The following is a 25,586-nucleotide window of genomic DNA, read 5'->3' on the forward strand; positions in this document are numbered from 1 at the left end:
CATCCACACGGCAGGTGTGCACTCGGCAGGGCTTTTTTGCAGTTTTGTAATTAAATGGAATGTTGGGAGATCAACCTCTGGAAGATGTGTGGGGCTAATCCACACACATTTTCTTATGCTCACCACAAAACAAACACATAGTAAAGTGTACACTGCGGGGACACAGCCTACAGGTACAGTCCTCCTGTCCTGTTCAGTTGAAATTTGACAGCCACAGGTACATCAAATCATCTCAGGAAAGGGGAAGGCAACACCTTCCTCCTGCCATGGCCAGCCTAATTAAAATATCAAAGGCTCCATGGATCCGCCCTGTTCACTGTCAGTTCTGTGTGGGGGCAGCGCATACTGATGAGAGTTAATTGCAGCAGGCCTGCAAAGAGGCCTGGTCACAGAACTAACAAAGGGCAGGAAACCCAACACCTTTTTGATATGCATCTTTGTCAACTGAAGCAGCTCCCACCCCTTAGTGTGAAGGGCAGTGAATGTCATGCCTGGGACAACTGTTTACAGTAGGCAACCCCCACATAGGGACCACCTTTCAGAGGGAAGAAGTATGCGATTTGATGGTGACAGAAAGTCTGTTCTCACCACAAACTTCAAGGGAGACCTGCACTTTGATCAGGAGCCACAGATAGCTCAATTAACCAGAAAGACACTTTGATCCACAACAGACAGGAAGGTGGGTGGGACTTAGTAGTACATGTCATCGCCCCTGACCTTTCCTGTTGCAAAGCACTCTGGTTATGTCCTCACGCATAACAGAAGATTGTTGCTGGGGACCCAGGATTGGTTCATTAAGGTAGGCTTAGCCTGTACCAATCACTGGAGCCCATTTGGCTTTGAAAGAGGGTTGAGCCCCTCTTTTGGCAGATCATCCACAACTTCGAAAGGAGTAAGAACAACTCAGTTGGACGCTGGCTGAAAGTACAGTCTGCCTTACAGCTTCTGCCAGTGAAGGAAGGCTAGGATTTCCAAGCGAGAAGCACAAACCCCTGTCCTAAACATCTCCCAGGGAACAGAGGGAGATACCGAACTCAGAGGACCCATCCAGCAGCTCCAGAACCGGTACCCAGCCAGCACACAGCATGCCCTGCTAGGTTCTGCCAGCAATCTTCCTAGGTGGGAAATGCCAGAGAGTCTCCACACAAAGGACAAGGCTGTTGCCTGCAAACACTCTCCTTAGCTTTGGCAGTCCTCCTTAAAGGACGACACGAGCCCAGCGAAGAAGCTAGGAGGAGTGCCACAACAAGCATCAACCAGCGTCCATTTTTTATGGCCATGTTCGAGGCAGTCGAGCCATTGAACAGCGACCGGCTGCACCACTGACTGTTGTCACGCTGCAGTAACTAAAGATGTCCGAGGTGCCTTGACCACCATTCCAGATATACCAGCCAGCACAGAGACAATGATTCTTGACGCTGAGCCGCTGTGTAAGACAGCCTGCAGCCGTCCATCCAGCTTTGCACGCCAAACTGCCTGCCACCTAATACCCGCGGCTGTCTCCCATCTTGAACTCTGTCACAGGAGCTGCAAAGCGTCCTGGAACCGACTCGACGCTGAGCATCAAGATCATCTGAAGCACCAGGTACGTTGTTGGTCTGTCCCCCTGGTCTTTCTCTGAAGGCCCCTAGTGACATTTACAACCCCTTGCTCCCTTGGTGCTGAAACCAAATAACCTTGAATAGTTAGGACTGACTGCTTTACCGACTACCCTCCTGTCAGTAGTTAGAGTCCATCCCTTTCCTTTGTGAAACTGTCTGTCCTCTGTGTTCCTTTACAGGGTGGTTTCCATTTTGTGAGTCTGCTAGAACTGTCTCTTGTAATAATAATAAAGTAGATATTTTTATACAACCTTGACTGGACAGTTCCTTTTATCATTGGGTAATAATTGTATTTTCGCTGTGTTGCAAATAACTAACAATTCACAAACTTGCAGGGATAAGCCTGCTGGTTCGTCCACATTACCAAAATCGGACAAGCAGAATTATAATTGACTTGTGTTTGCAATCTGTTCGGATCCCTTCTGGTGTACTAGAGGTGTGGGGCTGATTGATGGTTCAGAAACCAATATTCATCCCTGGACCACTGGTGCCCCAGAAGTTGATTCGTCACACAATCCCATGCCACTGAACAAAGCTGGCAAGTCCCTTTCAACCTGTGTGCCCAGGAGCCAGGGTATGTCACTGATCTCAAAGAAAATGCAAGAGTGGCCCACGCCATCAGCGCTGGTTACAGAAGACCTATCAGTGTCAACGGTCCACCTATCCTTGACATCAAGGTACACTCTGTAGTTGACAAAAGAATGTTTATGATGACGGCGACCTTATTCCATTTGTCTTTAACATATTTTTACAGATATCTTAGGCAGTGTTCCACAAATAGAGCCAGTTCTACCCTTTCATGCTGCTTTGTGGTATCCTTTACTAGAGATGCAGAAGAAATCCTGCTCGGCGCCAACACTGCACAAGGATCTAATCAAGAAATACAAGCCAATATCTTCTGACCCAGACTCCCTCTCTAAACAGCATAGGGCTGAGAGCCTGGTGGTGCAGGCAACTGTATCATGGACAAAGGCCAGTACATTTTCAGCTCTGCCCCCGGTCAGGGACAACAAAAAGTATGATGCTCTATCTAAAAAGGTTTTTGCATCAGTCAGTATGGATTTAAATGCCATCAATTCATCATGCACCCTCGCTGGATACACCCACACTTTATGGGCAGTTATAACAGAGGTTGCAGAGCACATCCCAGAGGGAGAAATTACCTTTGTAGGGCATGGGAAGCTTTGTAGGGCATGGGAAGGAGGCAATGTTCCAAGAGTTTAAGTCTGGCCTGAACGCGGCTGATTGTGTCAGAAGAGTCATGCACACAAGTTATGTGTCACAGAGATTCTCGTGGCTATGAAACTCAGGTTTGCCCTAGATGTTCAGACCAGATTTCTAGACATCCCATTTGATGGTTATCACGTTTGTGGTCAAAAGGGAGACAATACTCTGGGAATGTTGCAAGCCTCTAAAGCAGTTGCTAAGTCACTAGGTGCAGTGCTATGCTCATCAACTAAGCCTGAAACTTAGACCTGGAGAGGGCAGCCTTCTTGTTCATACAGCTAATGCAGCCAAAGAGGGAAAGGTCAAACGCCTGGCAAGCAAGGCTAGAGAAAATGTACAAAACCATTTGGAGGAATAGGTGGAAAAACCTCTCAGACTGCTCCCGCCTCAGTTCCCTCTAGTACAGCAGTAGCTGCAAAACCGATTTAAGAACTTCTCTAACTCTGCTGTGGTAGGGGAGGCATCTGGCTCATCATTCCAAAGAATGGTGCGCTATTACTTTGTATGTATAGGCTCGGCAAGTTGTCAGCTAAGAGCACTGCCTCCCATTCTTACAACACCCACCAGATTGCCCCCCGCCCATTCATTCACCTCATGCTCCGGACCGGCTACTTCAGTAGGAGATAACCTCCCTACTGGAGAAGGGTGCTTTAGAAATGGCACCTCACGCAGAAAGGTGCAAGGGGTGTACTCCCTTTGCTTTTTGGTACCAAAGAAGGACAGAGGTCTGCAATCCATCTTGGACCTGAAATGCTTTCACAGGTTCCTCAGGAAGGACAAGTTCAGGATGTTAACACCCTTGCAGATCCTGCAGGCCCTGGAGCTCCAGGATTGGCTGGTGTCACTCGGCCTCCAGGATACTTACTTTCACATGCCGATCCATCCGAAGCACAGAAAGTACCTGAGGTTCATCATCAGCAGTTCTCACTACCAGTTTCAAGTTATGCCTTTGCGGCTCACCTTGGCACAAAGGTATTCACCAAGCTGTTTGCAGTGGTGGCAGCCAACCTGAGTTAGGGTATACACGTGTTCCCCTACTTTTGCCTACCTGGATGACTGGTTGATCAGAGCCCAATCCCTGGGTTAAAGCTATAGATCATCTCAGCCTCACTGTTCACCTCCTGCACAGACTAGGCTTGTCCCTCAAATTTAGTAAGTCCCAAATGACACCCTCTCAAATCCTTCAATTCATAAGAGCTGTCCTGTATTGTTCCTCTGGGAAGGATTTTTCTCCCGAGGACAGGGATATGCACATTCAACAAATGGTGCCCTAATTCCAAAATACCTGCACATTGGCAGCCCCGGAGTTCTTATAGTTACTAGTTCTCATGGCACGCTGCATTTTTCTGGTGCTATAGGACCGCTTGAGAATCAGGCCACTTCCACACGTTTTCAGCACGGGACAACATGCGTCTCCTGAGCACAGCACACACTCGATCTTTCCCAGCACAAGCCGACAGTTCCGCTCCAGCTATCAGGTTCTCTGATGGTTAAAGTCTTTTTTCAATAAAAAGTCTCTTGCCTTCGAGGGCCTGATACTTTCAACAAACAAACACCAAAGTTCTGTTCCACGTATGGCTTTGGGTGACAGCTTCACCCCTGGGTCCCTCTCTTCCGGGGTGCAGACCCCTCACAAATCGTATTCAACAAATTGACTAAACAGTTCCTTTCTCAATTAACTTTGGGTGATCACTTTTCACCCATGGATCTCCCTCGGGCGGGCTCAGACCCCAAAAGACAAGCGGGACAGTTCACTTCTCCTTGCCTTGCAATATTCCTTGTTTTCACAAATCTTAATGTCTTTTTAAACAGCAGTACAGGATTCACCCCTGTTTGTCGACCTCCCTCTGCTGGGTTTTCTCTGGCCACCTTTTGCAGAACAGTTCACTGTGGACATCCCTCAATAGGGTTCACTCCTGTCAACATTCTGTTCATAGGGACTTTAGGCTTCTCCCCTTTCCGTTAGCATCCCTCTGCTGGGGTTCACTCTTGCCAACCTTTACGAAACAGTTCACAATGGGTCTTTTAGACTTCGCCCCTTCTCGTTCGCATCCCTCCACCAGGTTCACTTGTGCCAACCTTCACAGCTCACCGTTCGTGCACTCTTTTTACCATGTGGGATTCGTTCCCCTTTTGTTTCCCAATCATCTGCTGGTCAAAGACTTTCTATTGTATTAAGGATTTGACAAGACCCCTGTATATGGCCACTTTGACCCACTTCTGCATTTTCCTAAGGCCTCCTGGTTGCTGTAGTTCAACAGCAGGGTAATCGCCCAGCGTTTCTCAAGTGAACACCCACGTGGTGTTTAATTCTTTTATGCTGGCTTTCCCCTTTCCTTGTATCAATAGTTCTTTGTTCATTCAAAGTTCAATTAGCCACTTGCTACTTTCGTTCAACACAGTTAGGTTTCTTTATCGGCTCTCCCTTCGACTCACCAGCTGTGATGAACTGCTTTGCTTTATTGTCTTGTAGAGTCAAGGCCGGTACCATTGGGCCATGCATCTCTCTCCGGCTTAGCTGTCAGCGGAGGAGGCGTACGGGTACTTTTGACATCTGCTGCAACACACGCTGGCTATGGTTCGCCGTCTTACAATTCGTTCCCTTGAGGCTTCATGGGTCTCTGTCGATAAGGGAAAGGTCACTTCTCCCCTTGCTATCCTCTCGAATCGCGCCGCCTTTTACCTTCTCTTGAACTGCCGTGCAGAGATAGCTCTCACATCGTGCGGTCTGCTTTGTTCGTCTTGCGCTCTTGTGCTCCACCTTTTATGCTGTGGGGAAGAGAAAGGGCCTTCAGGTGTGTGTGATTCTGGTTAATTGCCCGACTCTGCCTGACCCTTGGGTTGGGACATGTCAGGTAAACAGTTTTAGCATGTGTCCGCTGTCTGTCACAATGTAAGAAAGTGTTCGGGTTGTTAAAGGAGGGCGATAGAGTTGCTATGTCACCTTCGGGGTAGGATGGAGAAACAGTGTTATACGGAATCATAGCCCTCGTACTAGGGTTGTGGGTAAATTCGGAAAAGAGTGATATTGGTAGGGGTTGTGGAATGAAGAAAAATTACCAGAGTTTTTATTGTGACCTGAACAGGGGGGATTGTGGGAACAGTAGTGTTTTGTGAAAGTAAACTGGGTGTTCTGGAAAGAATAATCATAGAGACGTGGAATAGAATTCTTGAGAGTATTCAGGCAGTGACCAGGAAAACAGATATTCTGGGAGAGATGTTTTCTGAGTGTACCGGGGTTTTGGTACCTAGAGAATTTACCAGATATGGAGGGATCGTTGGACTTGAATAAGGGAGATCCTTTGGGCGGAAAGGAGGTAGATGTAGAACAACCTATAAAGGCTTTAGGGGTTTTGTCTTCCTCACCTTCTTCTTTAGTATAATACTGCGTCTCACCTGGGGCATTTCCCCAAGCATAACCTTAGGCTCCCCTATCCAGGTGATCCTCCCTCGCCCACCCCAAGAGTTGTGATCTGGGAGCACCAGCCCTTCCCTGGCCACCTGAATAACGGATTCTCAATGTCTACTGAGGAGAATACCCTCAGGTTTCTCAGAGTGATCAGACTGGCGCTGATGGCCTTTTTACCTTCCATATGGGGTAAGACTTTCATGATCATGACAGACACCACAGTGCCCATGCACTATGTCAACAAGAGAAGTGGTGTAGGATTGCTCCCTCTGTGCAGGTAGGCAATGCAACTCAGGTTTTGGGAGTACAGAACAAGATCTTCTTGTCAGTAGGTCATTTAGCTAGGATGCAGAACATGGCGGCCGACGCCCTGTGCAGGCAGGGTTTGGTCTCACATGAGTGGGACCTGTGTCGGGAAATTATTTTGGGATATTCATCCTTTGGAGAAACCCTTTGGTGCATCTGTTAGCATCTACTTGCAACAAGAAGTGTGAGCTGTTCAATGGATTGTATTCTCCTGCAGATTCCTCATCTAATAGATATCCTTCCAACGTCAGCTGCTCAGAAACATTCTACATGGGGTACAGTATGACTCAACATCGACTCCTCTTGACTTGGCCATGCCACTCCTGGACTGTGAATGTGACGTTGGCTGTATATATATTACGCCACTGCGCCCCCTTAACTCAGTTACTTTTTTCCACAATCTCAGCACACTGCCTTTTGGAACATTCTCTTTGTGAGAGAACATTTTTTGTTTTTCAATTCATCTAGATGTTGGGCCCTAAAGCTTCAGGATTCAAATGCTGTCAGGACTACCGGTCGAAGATGTCCTTCAGAGACAAACATGTTATCTGCATGTGGTTTCTGGCGAAGGATCATGATGTCATGCAGTGAAGTTACTGTCAGCAGATGAACCCAAAGTCCATTAGGGAGCGATCAGCGAAGTTAGCGCTCAGGCGGCCTCCTTCAAATTCCCTGGCACGATCGAAGGTCCGGCCAAGACAACGAAGGCCCAACACCCAAAAAGGGCAGCCACCATAAGAAGGTGAAGAAGTGCTCTCACTCTCAAAGTGGTTCATGCCATTCATCATCCTCTTCCTTCCACAAAAGAAGAGATGCCATACGTGCCGACACAACTCCGATTCCTCAGAGGAGTGGGGTGAGTCCAGCCGGGTCCCACGAGGGAAGAGTGGAAGGCTTTCAAGGAGCAAATTCTTCAGCATTTTCAAAAAGCTTCACCGAACAAGGCTCTGATCTCGATGACTTAGGCGAGTACAGCACCAGGTACGCCTGGAGGTTCCTGGCGCCACAGTGACCATGTCAGGTCCTGTGCCCTTGTGCTGGACCACAATGGTGAAGCCGATTCCGGCACCGACCCTTGAAGCACTGATGCCAGGAGGCCCTGTTGGAGCGATTTCCTCAATGTTGATGATGGTGAAGTGCGCCTTTTCCCTTGAATCTTGGTCGACTTTCTTCGACGCCATGAGGTTGATTATACAATGATGAAGGGGACCAGGTTCCTTTTGAGTTTGAGCCAATGAGTGGGGGAGCTGGAACAGCCGATTGTTTTACAGACCAAGCAGATTTGCTGGCTCTAGCTGAAGGGTTGTACAAGGCAAGCAGACTTGATACATCTCCTGACCTTGATTTGCAACAGGCCGCTACCTATGGCCACCCTAATGCCCAGTACAGGAGAACTGTTGAAAACGTGGTTGAAGCCTTACACCTGGGTACCCAACCAAGCCCCTTGAGGCATATGAGCTGACAGATATCTTGGATAGAGGGCCACACTCTGAAAGGGTATTGCCATATAATATCGCTATCTCAGGACCCATCATCACACTATGGCAGAGACCATGTTCCATGCTGGGTGTGGATGCCGACCTCACCGAGAAGCACAAGCCAGCTGCAGGAAATTTGCCCTTTTTATCATCTCACCCTATGCCAGAAGGTCTGGTGGTCGAAGCTGCAACAGTAAGTTGTATGCCTGCCACATCCACCTCTAATCTTGCCACAGACAGGGAGTCCAAAAAAACAGACACCCTGGCCACGAAGATCTTCGCTTCAGGGACCATGGCCCGGAAGGCAGTTAACGCTTCCAAAGCATTCGCATAGTATTTCCACTGACTGTGGAGGACCATAGCGGAAGAGGCAGAGCCCTTCTTGACTGGAGACGTGAGAGCTGGCTTTTTGCACATCAATGATAATGGCAAGGAGGTGACATGTCAAGCATTGCAGTTGGGCCTGGACAATGCAGATTGCGTAGGCCATGCCATGGGTATGTCCACAGTACTGAGATGGCCAGCTTACCTCCACAGTTCAGGGTTCTCACCTAATGCCCAAGCCAAACTTCTGGACATAGCATTTGATGGTGAGTCTTTGGAGAAATTCAAGGACTCCATATTAACTGTCAAGCTCCTAGGTCTAGCTGTGCAACAGCCTGCCAAGCAGTCATTCAGCTTTCCCTCCAGGGGTAGAGGTTACAGACGGTATGTGCCCTTTGGTAGATAAGCACAGCTCCCGCTAGCCAGGCAAGGTCAGAGGCATTTCTAACATCCAGAATGGGGCAAATTGGCCTCCAGTGGCCAGAAAACTGTTGCAGCAGAGGAAGGGGTGGCAGCGTCCACTAAGCAGCTATGAGTTCTCCCCACATGTTTCTGCAGTTGGGGGGAGAGACTCTGGGCACTGGGACAAGTGGAAGGAAATAACCTCTGACTGACGCCAGGGCCCTGCAGCTCGTCAGATTGGGGGAGCTGTCTACTGTTCGTAAGGAGACCACCAGACACAACACTTCCCCCTCCACAGCAACTGGAATAGGAGCTCCATGAGGAAATGAGGGCCCTGCTATTGAAAGATGCTGTGGAAGATGTACCATCCGAGCAGACGATTGAGCTGGTACTCTCGTTACTTCCTGGTACCGAAAAAAAGGAGGAGGAATGCATCCCATCCTGGACCTCAGGGCCTTTAACAAGTTCATGAGGAAAGACAAGTTCAGGATGGTGAGGGTGAAAGAAATGCCCCACACTCTATAGCTACAGGATGGGTTGGTGTTACTGGACCTTCAGGACGCATATTTCCATGTGCCCATCCATCAGAAGCACAGGCGATTCCTGAGATTCATCATCAGGAACACTCACTATCAGTTCAAGGGGCTCCCCTTTGGCTTACCCTCTGTGCCCAGGGTTTTCACCAAGCTGATGGCAGTGGTGGCAGTGCATCTCAGGAGATCTAGTGTCCACGTATTCCCATACCTGGATGACTGGTTGATCCCAAAAAGGTTTCTGGAGCAGGTATCGACTTGCTTGAGAAAACCTGTTCTCTGCTTCACAGTTTGTGATTCTCCCTGATTTTCCAGAAGTGCCACTTACCACAAACGCTGAAGCTCCAGTTCATTGGAGTAGTCCAGTACATGCTGGGAAGGGCTTTTCCCCCTGAAGAAAGAGTCACCAGTGTCTGGCAGATGGTTGAGCTTTTCCAGAGCAAAACAAAAGAGGTGAAGCTTGGAAGGTTTTTAATTAATCTTAACCTCTGACATTGCTCTGGGCAACCCTCCAAACCATCATTCTATGCCTGCCAAGCCATTACAAAAGGGGAAAGACCATATGCAAATCCGGCTTGGTCCCACCCCAATAGTGGCAGTACAGCCCAAAATGCTTGATCACATCCTTTCTGCACAAGACCACAAGCATTCCCAAACATGTTTCAGCCTAGAGGCCCAAGCTACTTGTCACTGATGATGCCTAATGAGGTCAAAACATGTTTGGGGATGCTTGTGGCCTTTTCCCTTTTCTGTAATGGCTTGGCAGGCAAAGAGCGATGATCTGGGGGTTGTCCAGAGCCATTGCCTGAGGTTTAAGATGAATTCTAAACCTTCCAGCCATCACCTCTTTGTTTTGCTTTGAGCTTTTCCAGAGCCACAACAGTCTACTCATGGCTTCCATCCCCCACCTGTTAGGTCTCATAGCTTGCTGCATTTTTCTCGTGCCGGAGGCCAGACTGTGGATGCGATCTCTGCAATGGCTGCTGAGGGGTCAGTGGTCCCAATACTTTGATACCATGAGGGACATTCTCAAGGTGATGAGGTTGGTGGCCGACAACCTTTCTTGGTGGGCCAGAAGGGAGAGGATGATGGTGGGGGAACCCTTTGGCCACCATAGCCTAAGACCCAGGTGGTCATGGATACATCCCTGAAGGGTTGGGGCGCCCACTGAGCAGATCTGCAGGTAAGTGGCCTTTGGCCACCAATGGAATGCTGGTGGCATATGAACCTGAGTAGGCAGAGCACAATCGATCTCACATGAGTGATACGTGTGCCAGGAGGTTCTCAAAGAGATCTCCACCCAGTGGGGTACACTGATGGTGGATCTGTTTACCACAAGGGCCAACAGAAAGTGCAGACAGTTTTGCTTGAAGGAATTCTCAACAAAGGGTGCACTAGAGGATGCGTTCCTGGTGGAGTGGGTCTTCGACCTCCACTATGCGTTTCCTCTGATATCTGTCATCGCGTGGGTTCTCAGGAGGTTGGGGAGGTTTCGAACACCCATGATCTTGATCACCCTGGACTGGCTGAGGAGAACATGGTACTCGGAGCTCCTGGACTTCACCATATGCCCACCTCTCTAGTTGCCTCTACGGTTGGACCTCCTTTCCCAGACAGAAGGTCGGCTGCTCCACCCTAACCCAAAGTCCCTCAAAGTACATGTGTGGCTTTTGAGAGGATGAGGTATTATATCTGGGACCTCTCAGAAGAAGTACTTGAGGTGTTACTGGATGGACACAGACCTTTTATGAGATCATTGTACGCGTGCAGTTGGAGAATGTTTCAAGCGTTATATAGGGAACACAGGAAAGACCCTTCAGCTTGTCCAACCACTGCAGTGATGGAGTTCATTCTGTCACTGGCCTCAGCAGGTCTTCAAATAGGCACAGTCAGGGGCTATTTGGCAGCCTTGTCTGTGTTTAAGAGATCACCGGATCAGGGGTCCATCCTCACGGCCCCAGCAATGACCCATGTCTGTTCGACCTTGTAAATAGGTCCCACCTACTCCATTTCTGGTTCCGGACTTGGACCTCAATTTGGTTTTAACCTTTTTGATGGTGGCTCCGTTTGAGCCCATGCATTTGTGTTCTATCAGATTACTTACCCTGACAACAGCTTTCCTGTTGGCACTCATGTCAGCAAGATGTGTGAGTGAGCTTCGGGCTCTATCTTGCAGTCTGCTCTTCCTGTGATTTAGAGTAGAAGGCTTCTCTCAAGGTATGACCTACATTTGGGCCAAAAGTGGTTTCAGAATTCCACGTGTCCAAGAGTATTAATTTGCCAGTTTTCTATCCTCCTTCACATCCCTCTAAGGATGATAATTCTCTGCATGTTATCAGAGAACAGGCATCAGAACTTAATCAGGGGTGTGGCAGCATCATTCACCTTGCGAAGGGGTGTGTGGATAAAAGAGATTTACTGCGAAGCAACATGTTTGTCACTCTACATGTTTACTAAGCATTAATGCTTAGATGTAACATGTGGTCTGACACTCGATTCAGCAGAGCATTGTTGCAGATCTTCCTTGTCTGAGGGCTTTCAACCTGCCTCCGCACTCTGTACTGCTTTGAGAGTCTTTGAGAGGAGGAATCTGCCGGAGAATGCCATACATTGAAGGAGAAATTACTTACCTGTAATGTTCTTTCTATGGATTCTTCTCCTGTAGATTCCTCATTGTCCTCTCATCCTGCCCCGCTATGAAAGTGGCCTGTTGCCATTTTCTGATTGTTCTCTAACAAAGGGTAAGAACTGACGGTGCTGACTATTTGGTGTTAAGTATGTTTGGTGCCTTTTGCATTGGGTACTGTGTGAGGATCCTTCAGATATCGTCACTTCTCTCACTAGCCCCTTTCCATGAGGCTAGGGAGGTGCGGCTGCTAACGGATAATATTTTTAGAGGTGGTAATATGGGGAGGATCTCAAAGGCAGGTACTCCCCTCCTGGGGAAAAGGATGTGAGTCTGGGATATTGCCCCTTTAACTCCCGATCCAACAGGTCAGTAACAACACCTAATCCTTGTCTATCTATGGTGCAGTTGGAAACCACGTGTTATTGAAAAGTGTCAGACAATCTCGCTGTGATGAGGACAGGGATGAAGATCGCGAGTACGCTGCCATCAAGTAGAAAGAGTGCTCAACCTGCTCTTAATCGAACTGACGTTACCCTGGGTCCGTCCCCGCTATTTAAACTAAACAGTAAAGAAGGACTTTGTTCTATTCTGAATTCTGAAAAAGAGCCGGGCGAGTGAGGATGCCTTCGAGAAGCCCGCTCTCCAGATTAGCAGAGACAAGCAGTGGGATGCATGGTACATGTGTTGCGAGTTGGCTGAGAGCCAGCACCCTTGAAGTGGAGAAAATTAGAGGTGGTAGCGTGACCTGTTGTGGGTGGACCGTGCGGTCCAAGAACTGCACTAAAATCACCTACTCTGGCCTACCACAGAGCCACGTAGGCAAATGTATGGAGAGCACAAGAAACTGTTGTGGTAGCGTGACCTGTAATGGGTGGACCGCCCGGTCCAGAATGCGTGCCAAGACCGCCTACAGTACCTAGCCATGAATACAAGTGGGCCTATGAAGAGAAGCAGAAATAGAAGGTGAAAGAACAATCCTGCGTCCCCTAGCAAACTGGTGAAGCATTCCCTGAGAGTAGGTAACAGGAATAAGAATACATCCGTGAGGGGCCCGGAAAAGTTTGAGACTGTGAATCGTGAAGCAGAAGAAGTACTAGAAGAAGGGAAAGTAGTGAAATACATTGTAAGGCAATTTCCTCACCAGTTGTACCAGTTGGGAAGTCAAGGAGGACTCTGGGAACCTCTTCATTGTCCCACTGGGAGCACGTTAAAGAAAGTAAAGAAAATAGAGAGTGGAAGAAGCCCTTGGAGGGAACAACAAGAACTTTTGAAGAAGTTAGAAGTAAGATAACCTGGAAGAGGCTTACAAAGAACGGGGAACAAACTAACCCCACTGGAGTGTTTATGGAAGCTTATCTTCTTGGAGTGTGAACATTGGAAAATTTCTAGAAGTTAAGAACTCTGCACCTTGAGAGACTCATACCCAAGGTGAGTGCAGTTATTCTTTTGGGATGTAGAAAGAAATTTCATTAGATTTGAATTTGTGCTTAAATTGTAGGGATAGAATAGTAGTTTGGACTAGGACGGTGAACTTTTGATTTGGACTACACAGACTTCCTGACGGCCTGAGTTTTAGTTTGTTTGAGGTAAGGAAACCACCTCTGGTTGGGGATAGATAGTTTTTTTGGTTGTTAAAAGAGGTTTATAGCAATCACTATGCCACTGTTTGGTCAGACTCCTCATTCCATGCCGCCACAACTGTCATTTGCTTTCAGTATTGTGTCTGTTCCTCACACACACAAAAAAGCTATTATATGTTTTATTGCTAACTTTAAGCCAAATTCTATGGATTCTTCCCTCTTGGCTACTGAGCGTGAGGGGGTTAGACGGGATAGTGAACTGAGATACAGAGGCGCATTAATGTAACATATATAAGGCCGACATCATGTCTGAAGTCGAGGAGTCGCACAACCTAGTCATGAGGAGTCAACGGTCGATGTCGAGTCGTACTGTGCCCACTGTTAAAATGTTTCTGAGCAGCTAGCGCTGGAAGGATATCTTTCAGCTGAGGAATCTGCGGGAGAAGAATCCATACAAAGAACCTTACTGGTAAGTAATTTCTCCTTCTACTCCAGGAAATTTGCCCCAAGATGTACACTAGTTGATGCCTGCATCATGGACTGGAACTTTCCATTTCTGTATGCAATAATGCCGATCCCTGTCATACCTCAAGTAATGAGGAGGTCGGGGAGGTACGGAACAACCATGATCCTAGTTGCTCCGATTTGGGCCAGGAGGATGTGGTACCCAGATCTTCTGGACATGACCATCTGTCCCCCATTTAGTCTTCCCCAGAGAGACGATCTGCTCTTGGAGGAGAGAGAGTTCTGATCCTTCACTCAAGCATTAACATACTCAACCTGCATTCCTGGCTACTGAAAGGTTATGGTACAGGGATTGGGATCTCCGTGGAGTGTTGCCTTCAGCCTGAAGATCAGCGATGAAGGCACTGTATTTCTGCCAATGGAAGATATTTCGCAGCTGGTGCAGAGCTGAATGTGTTGATCATTTTCTGTGTGAGACTTCAAAGTTTATGTCATAAACCCCTTTGTGGTGCTGGCTTGGGACCTAAATCTAGTGTTGAACTTCCTAATGTCCCATCCCCTTTCCTCCATACTGCATGGGCGTCCCTTCCAAGGGATGGTAGAAGGAACCTTTTTGACCAGAAAAAACCTTCTACCCTCTAAATTCAGAGGTGCATGGGGGTGCAGGCCAGGGATCATGCGCTGCCCTGACTCCGCCCTCCGCCGCCACACCTCAGTCCCCTTTTCTGCATCGAGGAGAACAGGTCAAATTCACCAGTCCTCCTGGGTTTGGCTTCGGCCATGTAATTCCACGCACGGATACTCTGTCTTTTTTGTCTTTTTTATCATTCAGGTACTCGGTCCTCAGACGTCAGGCTCCTCCCCAGCGCATGTCGACTTCCACAGGGTTTAGCAGGTGTCCATCCTGCAATGGGCTCTTCCCAAATTCAGACCCCCATGCCCTCTGCCTACGTTGCCTTGGCCCAGACCACAGTTGGCAAGCTTGTACAGCGTGTGGCTCGCTGTCCTCGAAAGTGCTGAAGAACAGACTAGCCAGGCAGAGGGAGCTCTTCCAGAAGTTGCCTCCAGAGGATCTCAAGCACTTCGTGAAACATTGAGCCAAGCCCAAGGTAGGGCTGCTATTCTCCATCACACCCCGCAAAGGAGACTCCTTCCCAAGGACTCTCCCGCCCGGGAGGGACCGGTCAGTTCCTTATACCAGCATGTGCCCCGAGGCTGCTGCAGCTACCAGCCTTCGGGCCGAGGGATTCTCGGATCCTCCCGGTGGTAGTGTTGAGGGACCAGAAGGTTCTCGTACCGGATTGTCATCCGAGGGACTCTGCCCTTGTACCGGCAATGTAGCAGAGGGGCTACACCCTATTACAGGTAGTACGTCCGAAGGGGCGCCTAAACGCAGCTCTACCGACCCCGGGGTTGAGGGTGTCACACCTACCGGGCCTAGACCCGGCGAGCAGGGTAGGCCTTGTGATCCACACGCAAGAGTCTTGGAGGAGGCTGGGCCCAGCGAGCCGAGCAACATGTGGCAGGCACGTGGCAGGCAGCTCGACAAGAGGGCTGCCGTGCCAGACAGAGGCACCCGTCCGTCGCCATTCCAGGAATTCTGCAAAGAATGAGTGTCAAGGTGGGACTGGCCTCAACCAGGTACGTGGCCTACGACCTATACCTCTTATGCACAGGGCAGCTTTCCACTGCGTCCATATGGGCAGGGTAGCAGCGGTTCCAGCAGCTCCCATCTGCCCCGTCAGTACCCCCTGCCACCTCTACGGCCTGTGAAAAGGGGTTCTTCGAGAGGTTCCTCAGCCTCACGATGTCACCTCAAATGGGGGTTATCCTCAAGGACACTAGTGACACCACAAGCGCCTCCACCGGCGCCCCCGGCTCTGGTGCAGCCGCTGGTGCCGGCTCCCCAGCCGACTCTTCAGGCAGTTCCATACCAGCCTCCGCCGCCTCCTCAGCCCCTGGCTGTGGTTCCTGTGCCCCAACCTACGGCTCCAACTACTCCTCCACAGGATCCTCCTGATCCGCAGGACATGGACGAGGAGGAGGATCCGGACACACCATCCTCAGCCAGGGCCTTCCACAAGGAATACTTGGGCCTACCCCAGCCCGAGGTCGAGCAGCCAGCAGAGGGGGTTCTGGCTGAAGTCCTCATGCAACGCCCCTCTGCCAAAACCGGGATTCCTCTGCACACTGATGTAGTCTCCCTGGCCAAGAAGCGCTGGCTTAAACCCCACTTGGCCCAGCCGGTCAATCGACGCCTGGATGCCAAGTACAGGCAGATGGAGGGGGATACACTCTTGCTCTCGGCCCTTCCTCAGCCACACTCCTCGGTGATCGCTGCGGCATCACTATACTCCATGCCTCATTCGTCCTCAGCCTCCTTCTCTGCAGCACTGCTAGGCAAGGAGGAGAAGATCTTGGAGGCGTACGGCAAGAAACTCTATTCCAACGCATCCTTGCATCTTCGTCAGGCCAACTCAGACGCCATGCTGGTGGTCGCTAACCAAAGGTTATGGCAGGAAATCACGGAATGACTCCCTACGCAGAGCCAATCACGTTTTAAGGTGGGGCTCGCTGAGGCCAAGCTGGTGGCCCATATTGACACCTCTGGCCATGCCATCTGTATCACCACGGACATGAGAAGGACAGCCTGGCTCCGGGTGATGAAATTCAACCCTGATGTCGAGGAACGCATATTAGATCTACCGTTCAAGGGGGGGACCTCTTCCACTCCACCACGGACGAGGAGCTGGACAAGAAGAAAAACAGCTCACAAACGGCCAAATCTTTATCCATCTTGACAAAGACCACGCCCAAGTCATACTCCCAGTCCCAGCAACGCTCTGACAGGGGGCGTGCGTATGGAGGGTTCCGCAGTTTCCAGGAACAGAGATCCAGGCAGCTGGACTGCTCGCCGTCTCAGAACCGGAGCAAGCAACAAAAAGGTGGGGGGGTATGGGCTCTTTCCAGTCCCCCTCCTCCGGGACAGCCTCCGAGGGAAAGAAGGCATGATACGCCCCTTCGGGTCAACCTGTGTCCAGTGGGGGGTAGGCTCGCTCTCCATGTACATTTCTGGTGCCAGAATTTCATCGATCCCTGGATCCTCTTCATTGTCTCCAAGGGATACCGCCTCCCTATCCCAGCCTCTCCTCCCTCCTCCCCTCCACTCCTTCAAGTTGGGACAGCAGCTCTTCTGGCGGAGATCTGGTCGCTCGTAGAGAGCCAAGCAGTGGAGTAAGTCCCAGCCTGCCAATGAGGCTTGGCCTTTTACTCCAGGATTTTCACCATTCAGAAGAAGAACCAGGCGGGACTGAGACTTGTACTGGACCTTTCCACCCTCAACCTCTCCTTACCCCTTCAGAAATTCAAGATGCTTATGCCAGCTGTTATAGCAGAGACATTGTGCAAGGGAGACTGGGTGTGCTCCCTGGATCTGAAGGATGCATACCTACACGTCCCAATTTGGCAGCCCCATCGTTCTTTCCTATGGTTCAGGATCATGGGCTACCATTTTCAGTACAAGGTCCTTCCTTTTGGCATCAATTCGGCCCTGAGGGTCTTTACCAGGTTCATGAATACGGTGGCTGCCCTCCTCAGAGCGCAGGGCCTGCACATCTACCCATACCTCGATGAATGGCTACTCAGGGCTACATCTCCAGAAGCGGTTCACCACTCTTCCCATGCCCTTATGAACACACTGCACAATCTGAGCTTCTCGCTCAAACTCAAGAAGTCGCAGCCTTAGCCCACGCAGACTCTGACATTCTTGGGCCTCATCTGGGACACGTGCTCCAAGAAGGTATTTCCGTCGGAGGACAAGCTCTTGGCCATCAAGAGGGCCTCTGCCCACTTCCTCAGCAGAGAGGTGAACTCGGCATGGTGTTACCAGAATCTCCTGGGTCTCTTGGCGGCGGTCCTATTAGCCATTCCACACACGAGATTGAGGATGAGGAGGATTCAGCTGCACTTCACAGCCTTATGGAATCAGGAGCAGGGCTCTCAATCCGAGATGATCAACTCTCCACCCGGACCTAACAGGGACTGCAACCTACAGGACGGGCAAGCCCTTTCGGCCACCCTCCCCGCAGGCCACCATCACCACAGACTCCTCGCTCAAGGGCTGGGGAGCCACCCTGGACGATCTCTCGGTCCATGGCACCTGGACTCGACAGGAGCAGGAATACGACATCAATTGGTTGGAGCTGAACCCCATCGGCCTGGCGCTCAGAGCATTCCTACCACTTCTCAGAGGCAAGGTTGTCCTCATCCAGACAGATAACTCGACCAGCATGTACTACGTCAACAAGCAGGGATGCACAGATCCCCTCCTCTCTGCAGACTGGCAATCAGATTGTGAGAGTGGGCCCTGGAAAACGACATCCACCTCACAGCAGTCCACCTCCCGGGGGAATCCAACCTGGAGGCGGACAGGCTCTGCAGGCTCGGAGCGGACAATTACAAGTGGCAGCTAAACGACCTCGTTATTCAGGAGATCTTCAACAGGTGGGGTCATCCCCAGGTGGATCTCTTTGCCACCTGGCACAACAAGAAGTGCCCTCAGTTCGCCTCCTGGCAGGGACAGGGCCCTGGCTCCCTGGGCGATGCATTTCAGCTTCAGTGGAACGGCATAAAGGCTTACACCTTCCCGCCCACACCGCTGATTCACAGAGTGAGTTGCAAGATCAAGGAGTCTCGCCAACTCAACATCATTCTAATAGCTCCATGGTGGCCGGCCAGGCCATGGTTTTCGGAGCTGCTCAGCCTCTCGGAGATGCCTCAGATTCACCTCCCGACGGGCCCAGCTCATATTCTTCCACAGCAGGGGAGCAGGGTCGAAACATTTGACAGGGATCGCAAGGCTCTACCCACCCATCAAGAGGCCACACCCCGCGTGGGCCCTTAACATAGTATTGGGCGCCCTGGCGCACAAAACGTTTGAACCAATGGCGTCTGCGGACATCAAGCTGGTCACCATCAAGACGGCCTTACTGGTCGGCCTCACCTAGGCTCGTAGAGTCAGCGAGATCCAGGCGCTGGTCGCCTCGGAACCATATACTACCTTTCACAGGGACAAAGTAGTCCTGCGGACACACCCAGCATGTCTGCCGAAGGTGCTGTCTGCTTTCCACTTGAACGAGGAAATAGTCTTTCCTACGTTCTTTGCCAATCCTAAGGACAAAGCACAGAGGGTGCTGCACTGCCTGGATGTCAGGCATGCCCTGAAGTTCTACTTGGACAGGACAAGGGGCTTCTGCAAATCGGATGCCCTGTTTGTCACCTTCAGAGGCTCAAGACCAGGCTATCATGCTTCTAAGGCCTCCATATCCCGCTGGATGGTCTCCGCCATCAAAGAAGCATACGAGGGCCAGCAAAAGCCACTTCCGGCCAACATGCATGCCCACGCAGTCAGGGCCAAGGCAACGGCCATTGCATTCCAGCGCCATGTCCCTTGGCAAGTCATAATCTGGGCGGCCACTTGGGCCACTCCCTCGGCTTTCTGCAAGCATTAATGTTTGGATGCTGGCTCCAGATCTGACGCGGCTTTGAGACAGGCGGTTCACAGGAACCTATTTGCTTAAGGAGGGTCTCCTCTCTATCCTGGGGCTACATTCAGTTGTAATCGACCATGCAGTATGGAGGAAAGGGGACGGGACGTAAGAGTAATTATAAGTTACTCACCGTAGTGACTAATGTACTTAGTCCATAGTGCCCTTTCCTCCATACGTCCCACCAGCTTCCCCCCTAATAATATTTGTGTCATTAGGCAATGTTAATTGTATTGTTGACGCATCAATGGGGACTGAGGTGTGGCGCCAGAAGGGCGGAGTCAGGGCAGTGCATGCTCCCTGAGCGGCACCCCTGCGCACCTCTGAATTTAGAGGGGAAGAAGGCTTTTTCTGGTGAAAAAGGTTCAGTGTCCCGTCCCTTTGAGCCATTGCATTCTTGCCCACTCAGGTTCCTCACATGGAAAATGACATTCCTTTTAGCTATCACATCTGCACTAACAGTACGCAAGCTTCAAGCTCTCTCATCTAAAGCACCCTTTGTGATCTTTTCAAGGGACAAGTTCACGCTCCAGGTATGCCCCTCCTTTTTACATAAGGTGATGTTTGAGTCTCTCAGTGCTAAATAAATCTGCTTACCAGCTTGCTATTCTCTGCGTAATCCATCTAAAGATTAGGAAAGGCTACACAGACTAGACCCTAAAAAGGCATTGAGTTTCACATCACCAGAACAAATAGCTTCAGGTCTGGCAACCAATTCTTTGTAGGTACACTGGCCCTTAGACAGGCAGAGGTATAATGAAACAGACCATATCTAGATTGATTGTCATGTGCGTCTTAGAATGATACTCTATTGTATTTAATGGCACTCAACCAGAGGGGTAGCCACCGCCTCGGCAGTCCAAAGATGAACCAACACAAGACATCTGCCAAGTGGCTACTTGGGCTTCTATTCACACTTTTGCAAAATATTATTGCCTCGATACACTCAGGTCAGGATGTCCATTTCGATAGAGCAGTCATGCAACAGGTGTGAATTTAATGTCAATGGGAGTTCGCTCTTTCTGCCTGTGGCAATTTGGAACTGCAAATGGAAGTCTATCTAAGATGAGGAATCCGTGGGAGGGCACAATCCATTAGAAGAAGAAATTACCTATGGTAATGTTCTTTCAGGTGGCTGTTCCTCCCACAGATTACCCATTGCCCTTCCATCCTACCCCGCAATAAGAGGGCTCTCTTCCTCTCTTTCAATGCTGTAAAGATATATCTTGTGTAATATACAATCCCCAATGTGGTTGAGCATGGGGAAAAACGAGTCTACTGTGGTCCTGTGTGGTGCAGTGTGAGCTATTTGTGCCGACGTCGCATCCGGCCTCGAAGACGTAGAGCGCCAAGGGAGCTCGACACCAAAGCTGCAAGGTGCGCCGGCTGTCAAAATGTTTCTGACATCTGCTACCACAGGACAACATACATCAAAGATGTGGAATCCATGGGAGGTAAACAATTTGTTTCTTGAGGTCACTGCATGTGGGCAGAATATCCCCACATGCTCACTGCTGGGAGAAACAATAGCTGAAGCTAGGTTTCCCCCCCCCCCCACCGGCCCCACCCTCCCGTTTGCCTGTTTGCCTGAGGGATGTTTGGAGGAAGAGCACTTAAAAATTACTCCACTTTAAAAAAGGAAAACATGGTAGGGAAAGAGTGTATGCATTGGATGTTTGGTAAGAAATGGTATACAGGCCTCCAAGTGACAAGTGTGTACATTTCACTTGTCGGCCATGTCATTTCCTGATGGACCCGCTAAACGTGGAGAAATGTTTGAGGCTGTTAGCAGAGATTATATGAGTTATTCTGATGTGTCCTTTACTCCTCCTTCCACTCTAGGTCCTTCCCTAATAACTACTGGGACAAGTTTGTCAAGCGCAAGGTAGGTCATGCTCACGTTATTGTTCATGAAGGACTGTCTTCTGTACTGGGCTTGAATCATAAATTAGTCATGAGAAATTGGTGTGTGCATGTAAGTGTGAAGGCATGAGTCCTTTTGATTGACTTGCTCTTTGCCCTGATCAATGAAGCAAAGGAATTGCAGATCTTCAATTTCTAGTCATAATGTCACCATTTTAACCTCGCAAGCCGTTCACTTACTTTTAGTGGGCTACCTAAATCCATTCAGCCTTCTCCCAGTGCACTGCCAGCATCCCAGCTCTACGCCCAACTGTACTCTGCTACCAAGTCCCCTGCTGCAAGACTACCTCCGAGAGCCATTCATTATACTGTCCATGACACTGTGGTACACAACCTCGAGCCGTGCCACTTCTCTCACTGAACTCCCAGCATGTTGTCTCTCTCTCCCGCTGCACTCTTGGCTTCTTTCACGCCACCTCACGTGTCTACTCTACTCGTGCCCATACCCCTTGCTAAATGTGCTACCCATACCCTTCTGCTGACTCCACTAGAAGTCCTCTTCCACAAGCTCCAAATACACTACCCACTTATGGCATTGCCACTTTCTCTCACTGCACTACCCATGTCACCAGGTGTACTACCCTGTCATATTTTTTGCTGCCACCATGATGCAATAGCCTGGTCCATAGCACCTTTGCGTGCTGGCCATCCAATGTCCATTCCACTGCACTTAGTGTAATACCCACACCATGCGTTTGTTCCTAGTCTAGTACGTCACTGCCCAAGGCCATGCCACTTCCTCCCGCTGTAATGGCAAAGGCTGTGCCACTTCCACCTACTCTATTGGTATTGGATGTGTAAAGGGCACTAATCATCTCGGAGGGATCAAGCTCTACTCTCCCACTTCTACACACTGCAATACCCACACCCCTACTACTTAACCCCATGCCAGTTTTCGCATCCCTCCATGCTTTGCACTCCACATACCAGCTACCTCTTCATTGACAACCCACAATTTGACCAATACACTTGCAACCCTACCCAGACTGCACTATTAATGTTCCTGCAAATTCTTCCCATATCCGTATGGCCCTTGCACGACGCTCCACCGCCTTGGCACTCCGATTCCCCATCTTCTATGGTTCTGCTTCTCTGACTAGTATTGACATCTCCTTGATGTAGGTCCTGCAGGGTGGGGTGGTCTCATGCCATCTCCTCCTCTCTCAGAATGCTATTTCATACTTTAAAAAAAGAATGGCATGTTACATTGAACTTCGGTTCGTCTCCTACCTATACTTGGAGGTCGGCAGATCAGCGCTGAGCGCAGGCAGACCATTTATTTCTCTGAAATTGTTATAATGGAAACATGATGTTTTTCGCTCTCCAGCATGCCTCCCGGTGCTTTGTCGACCCTACTGGGAATGATGCTTCGGGGACACCTGATCGGCGCTGAGACCAGATCATGCCTTGTAGCAGAGCTATGTCAATCAGTCCTGAGCGTGTGCAAGTGGAGAGCATGTCCTCAGCCAAGATAGGTCTTATTCCAGCTCTCTGCCCTAACACAGTGCCAGAGGAGAGCGCCCCGCATCACACCGCTCTTCCCAGGCACCCTGAACTTATTATTAGCCTTCCATTTAGCGTTGATGGGCCTTGGGAGGTGGGCTCCAGACACAGCGCATCAGCGGTGCAGCCTGTCAATTGGACTCATAGTGGTTGGTGGCTTGCTCTGATCACACTCGTCTTCTCTTTCCCCCTGCCAGGTCATTAATAAGTATGGAGATCTGTATGGCGCTGAGCGAATTGCCGAACTCCTGGGGCTAGATAAAAACGCACTGGACTTCAGCCCAGTCGAAGAGACCAAGCCCGAGGAAGGATCTCTTGTTTCATGGTAAGGAGAGCACAGCCAAGGAAACGTCATCATCCCACAGAAGCAGATGAAGGGTGGTTTCACCCAGGGTGACAAGGAAAGGTCTATCAAGACCAGAGGATGCGTCTTATCATTGCAGATCATAAGAAATGATATGACATGATAGGTTATTTAATACCCAGAGGTTTCTAAGTGCAGACCCCGGGATCGAACCTGTGGTGCTCCGTGTCGTCTTGCTTCCAAGGCGAGCACGTTGCCCCTTAGCTATCCTCTCCAGACAATACCAACGAAGCATGGCCCTTTAAGAAAAGTAATAATAATAATAGGAAAGGTAGCAGCAAGTGCTATATTATGAAAGCAAAACACAGTGCAATACGATCAACACAGATCGCAATTGGAGGTAAAAGGTTATCACAGCAAGATAGTAAGTGTCGTATCATCACAAGTAACAGCAGGTAGCTGTTGCCAAAGCATTTTCCATTTGCACGCGCCATTCTAACGTGTTGTATTAGTGGTTTTTGTGGTGTCCTCGCCCTGATATTGTTCAGATGCTACTGGGCATGAGGAACAGAGGGAAATATGGGGTTAGTAAGGTTTTAGTGAACCCAGACAATCCGTAGTTGCCGCACAGTGTTCAGGCCTTCAATGCCTTCACTGTCATGGACGTTTGGTGGTAGTTGGCAGATGAGGCCAAGCTCTGAATGTGTGTAGAAGTGTTTTAGACCTTTGTTTAATCAAAGGATTCTTCAAGGCTGACGTCAAAAGGCTGTGAGTTCCAGGTGGCTGAGCCTTTTGCGTGGAAGGCTTGTAAACCACTCCTCTTATAGTTTGCAGGCTGAGACGCTGGTAGGTGTTGTGATGCTGATTCTGAGTGTCTGCTTGGCATGTATGGGTGGAAGGCCTTTGTAAGTTATCCCGGTGTCCAGCCACTGAGAACTGTGCAGACAAGGCGGATACAGTAGCTTTAAACTGAGTTCTTTCTCTGATCAGGAGACTAGGTAAAGTCTTCAAGGCTGGGCAGATGTGTTCTAACTGTCCCAAGGGGAGGATTATCCGGGCAGAGTAATGCTGAGCTCTCTGAAGTGCTTTGGTGGTTTTTGCAACAGCATTGAACTAGCCATGCGGGCTAATGCTACAGCGAGGACTAGGGTAACTCATAGCATGGCGAGTAGAAGAAGCATTTGACTCCTGTGGTGAAGATGACTGAATACTATTTTTGGGGATCAAAGTTCCTTGTGGGCAATGGAGAAGTCAGAACGGAGCAGACCTCTGGCTGGCTGGCTGGCTGGCTGGCTGGCTCGCTGGCTGGCTGGCTGGCGGGCTGGCGGGCTGGTGGGCTGGCTGGCTGGCGGGCTGGCTCGCTGGCTGGCTGGCGGGCGGGCTGGCTGGCTGGCTGGCTGGACAGCGAAATGGGAAGGCTTTGGGGTCAGTTGGGTGTGCGTGCATTGACGCAGAGAATATCTGCTGGCTAGCTCTAGAGGACTCAGAGTTGTACGTGTCTTTAGAAGTCCTCGCAGCACATGTTGTAGCCGATGTTGGGGGACTGAACCAGATTGGCCAGGGGAACAATGTAAATATTGGACGTGATTTCGGAAACTGCTGACCCCTGGGTGTCTCTACGGGCGAAGCTCACATGTTGCGAGATAAATGAGCTGAACTTTACTCTCTGCGCTTCTGCATTCTGTGATATCGCCAGTGGCTGTTGACGTGTTTCGGCTCTGTTGAGTAGTTACGTTTAGTCTTAAATTGCATGGATATTTGTAAAGGGACTGGATTTGGAAGAAAATCTATTGAATAAGGTGCTGTCACCCCTTGATATTGGGCTGCGATGGCACAGCAACTAGGATTAACCCAGGGAACTTGTCGTTAAAATCACTAGACTTGGCACTAGGCTTTAGTTGTATACCACTAGTATTAATGGGCATTACACCTGATGTATATAGATAAGGGAAGTATAAACAGCACCCGTATGTGAGATGCAACGGAGCGCTGTACATGGGTTACACACCCAGGGCATTGCCAGCCGGATGTGGCAGTAACAGAGGTCGCTGGCATGGCTGTGTGATAAACAGACGACTAAAGTGTATGCTCCATTCAAGCGCATATATGGACTAGGAGTATAAGCTTTTAAACATGCCTGCCAACATAACTTGACTACACCCTCCCTCCTTCTGGAAGAAGCTCCTGTTCTACTCGGGAAAACCATATCATAGATAACAGCAGGAAGCATAATATTATGGCAGGGAACCAGGGGAGCAGCAATACCGCATTAACAGCAGGAAGGGCAATCCTATCACTGCACAGCATCTCGGGGCGCACTCTCAGAACACTGTGGGTGGGCTGAAGGCAAGCGCTT

General features: G+C 49.8%; 1 protein-coding gene across 7 annotated transcripts in view; it reads left to right on the plus strand.

Annotated features, from left to right (window-relative positions):
* RYR3 (ryanodine receptor 3) overlaps positions 1-25,586 on the plus strand; it is a 1,751,462-nt gene that overhangs the window by 1,630,672 nt on the left and 95,204 nt on the right. For all 7 annotated transcript variants that reach the window (XM_069638568.1, XM_069638566.1, XM_069638573.1 and 4 more), the window contains 2 exons: positions 21,343-21,385; positions 23,124-23,251. In XM_069638568.1, coding sequence (XP_069494669.1) covers positions 21,343-21,385; positions 23,124-23,251 — 171 coding nt within the window. The remainder of the gene's footprint in view (positions 1-21,342; positions 21,386-23,123; positions 23,252-25,586) is intronic.

The sequence above is a fragment of the Ambystoma mexicanum genome, chromosome 14 (assembly GCF_040938575.1).
Source record: "Ambystoma mexicanum isolate Mex_15411 chromosome 14, UKY_AmexF1_1, whole genome shotgun sequence".
NCBI lineage: Eukaryota > Metazoa > Chordata > Amphibia > Caudata > Ambystomatidae > Ambystoma > Ambystoma mexicanum.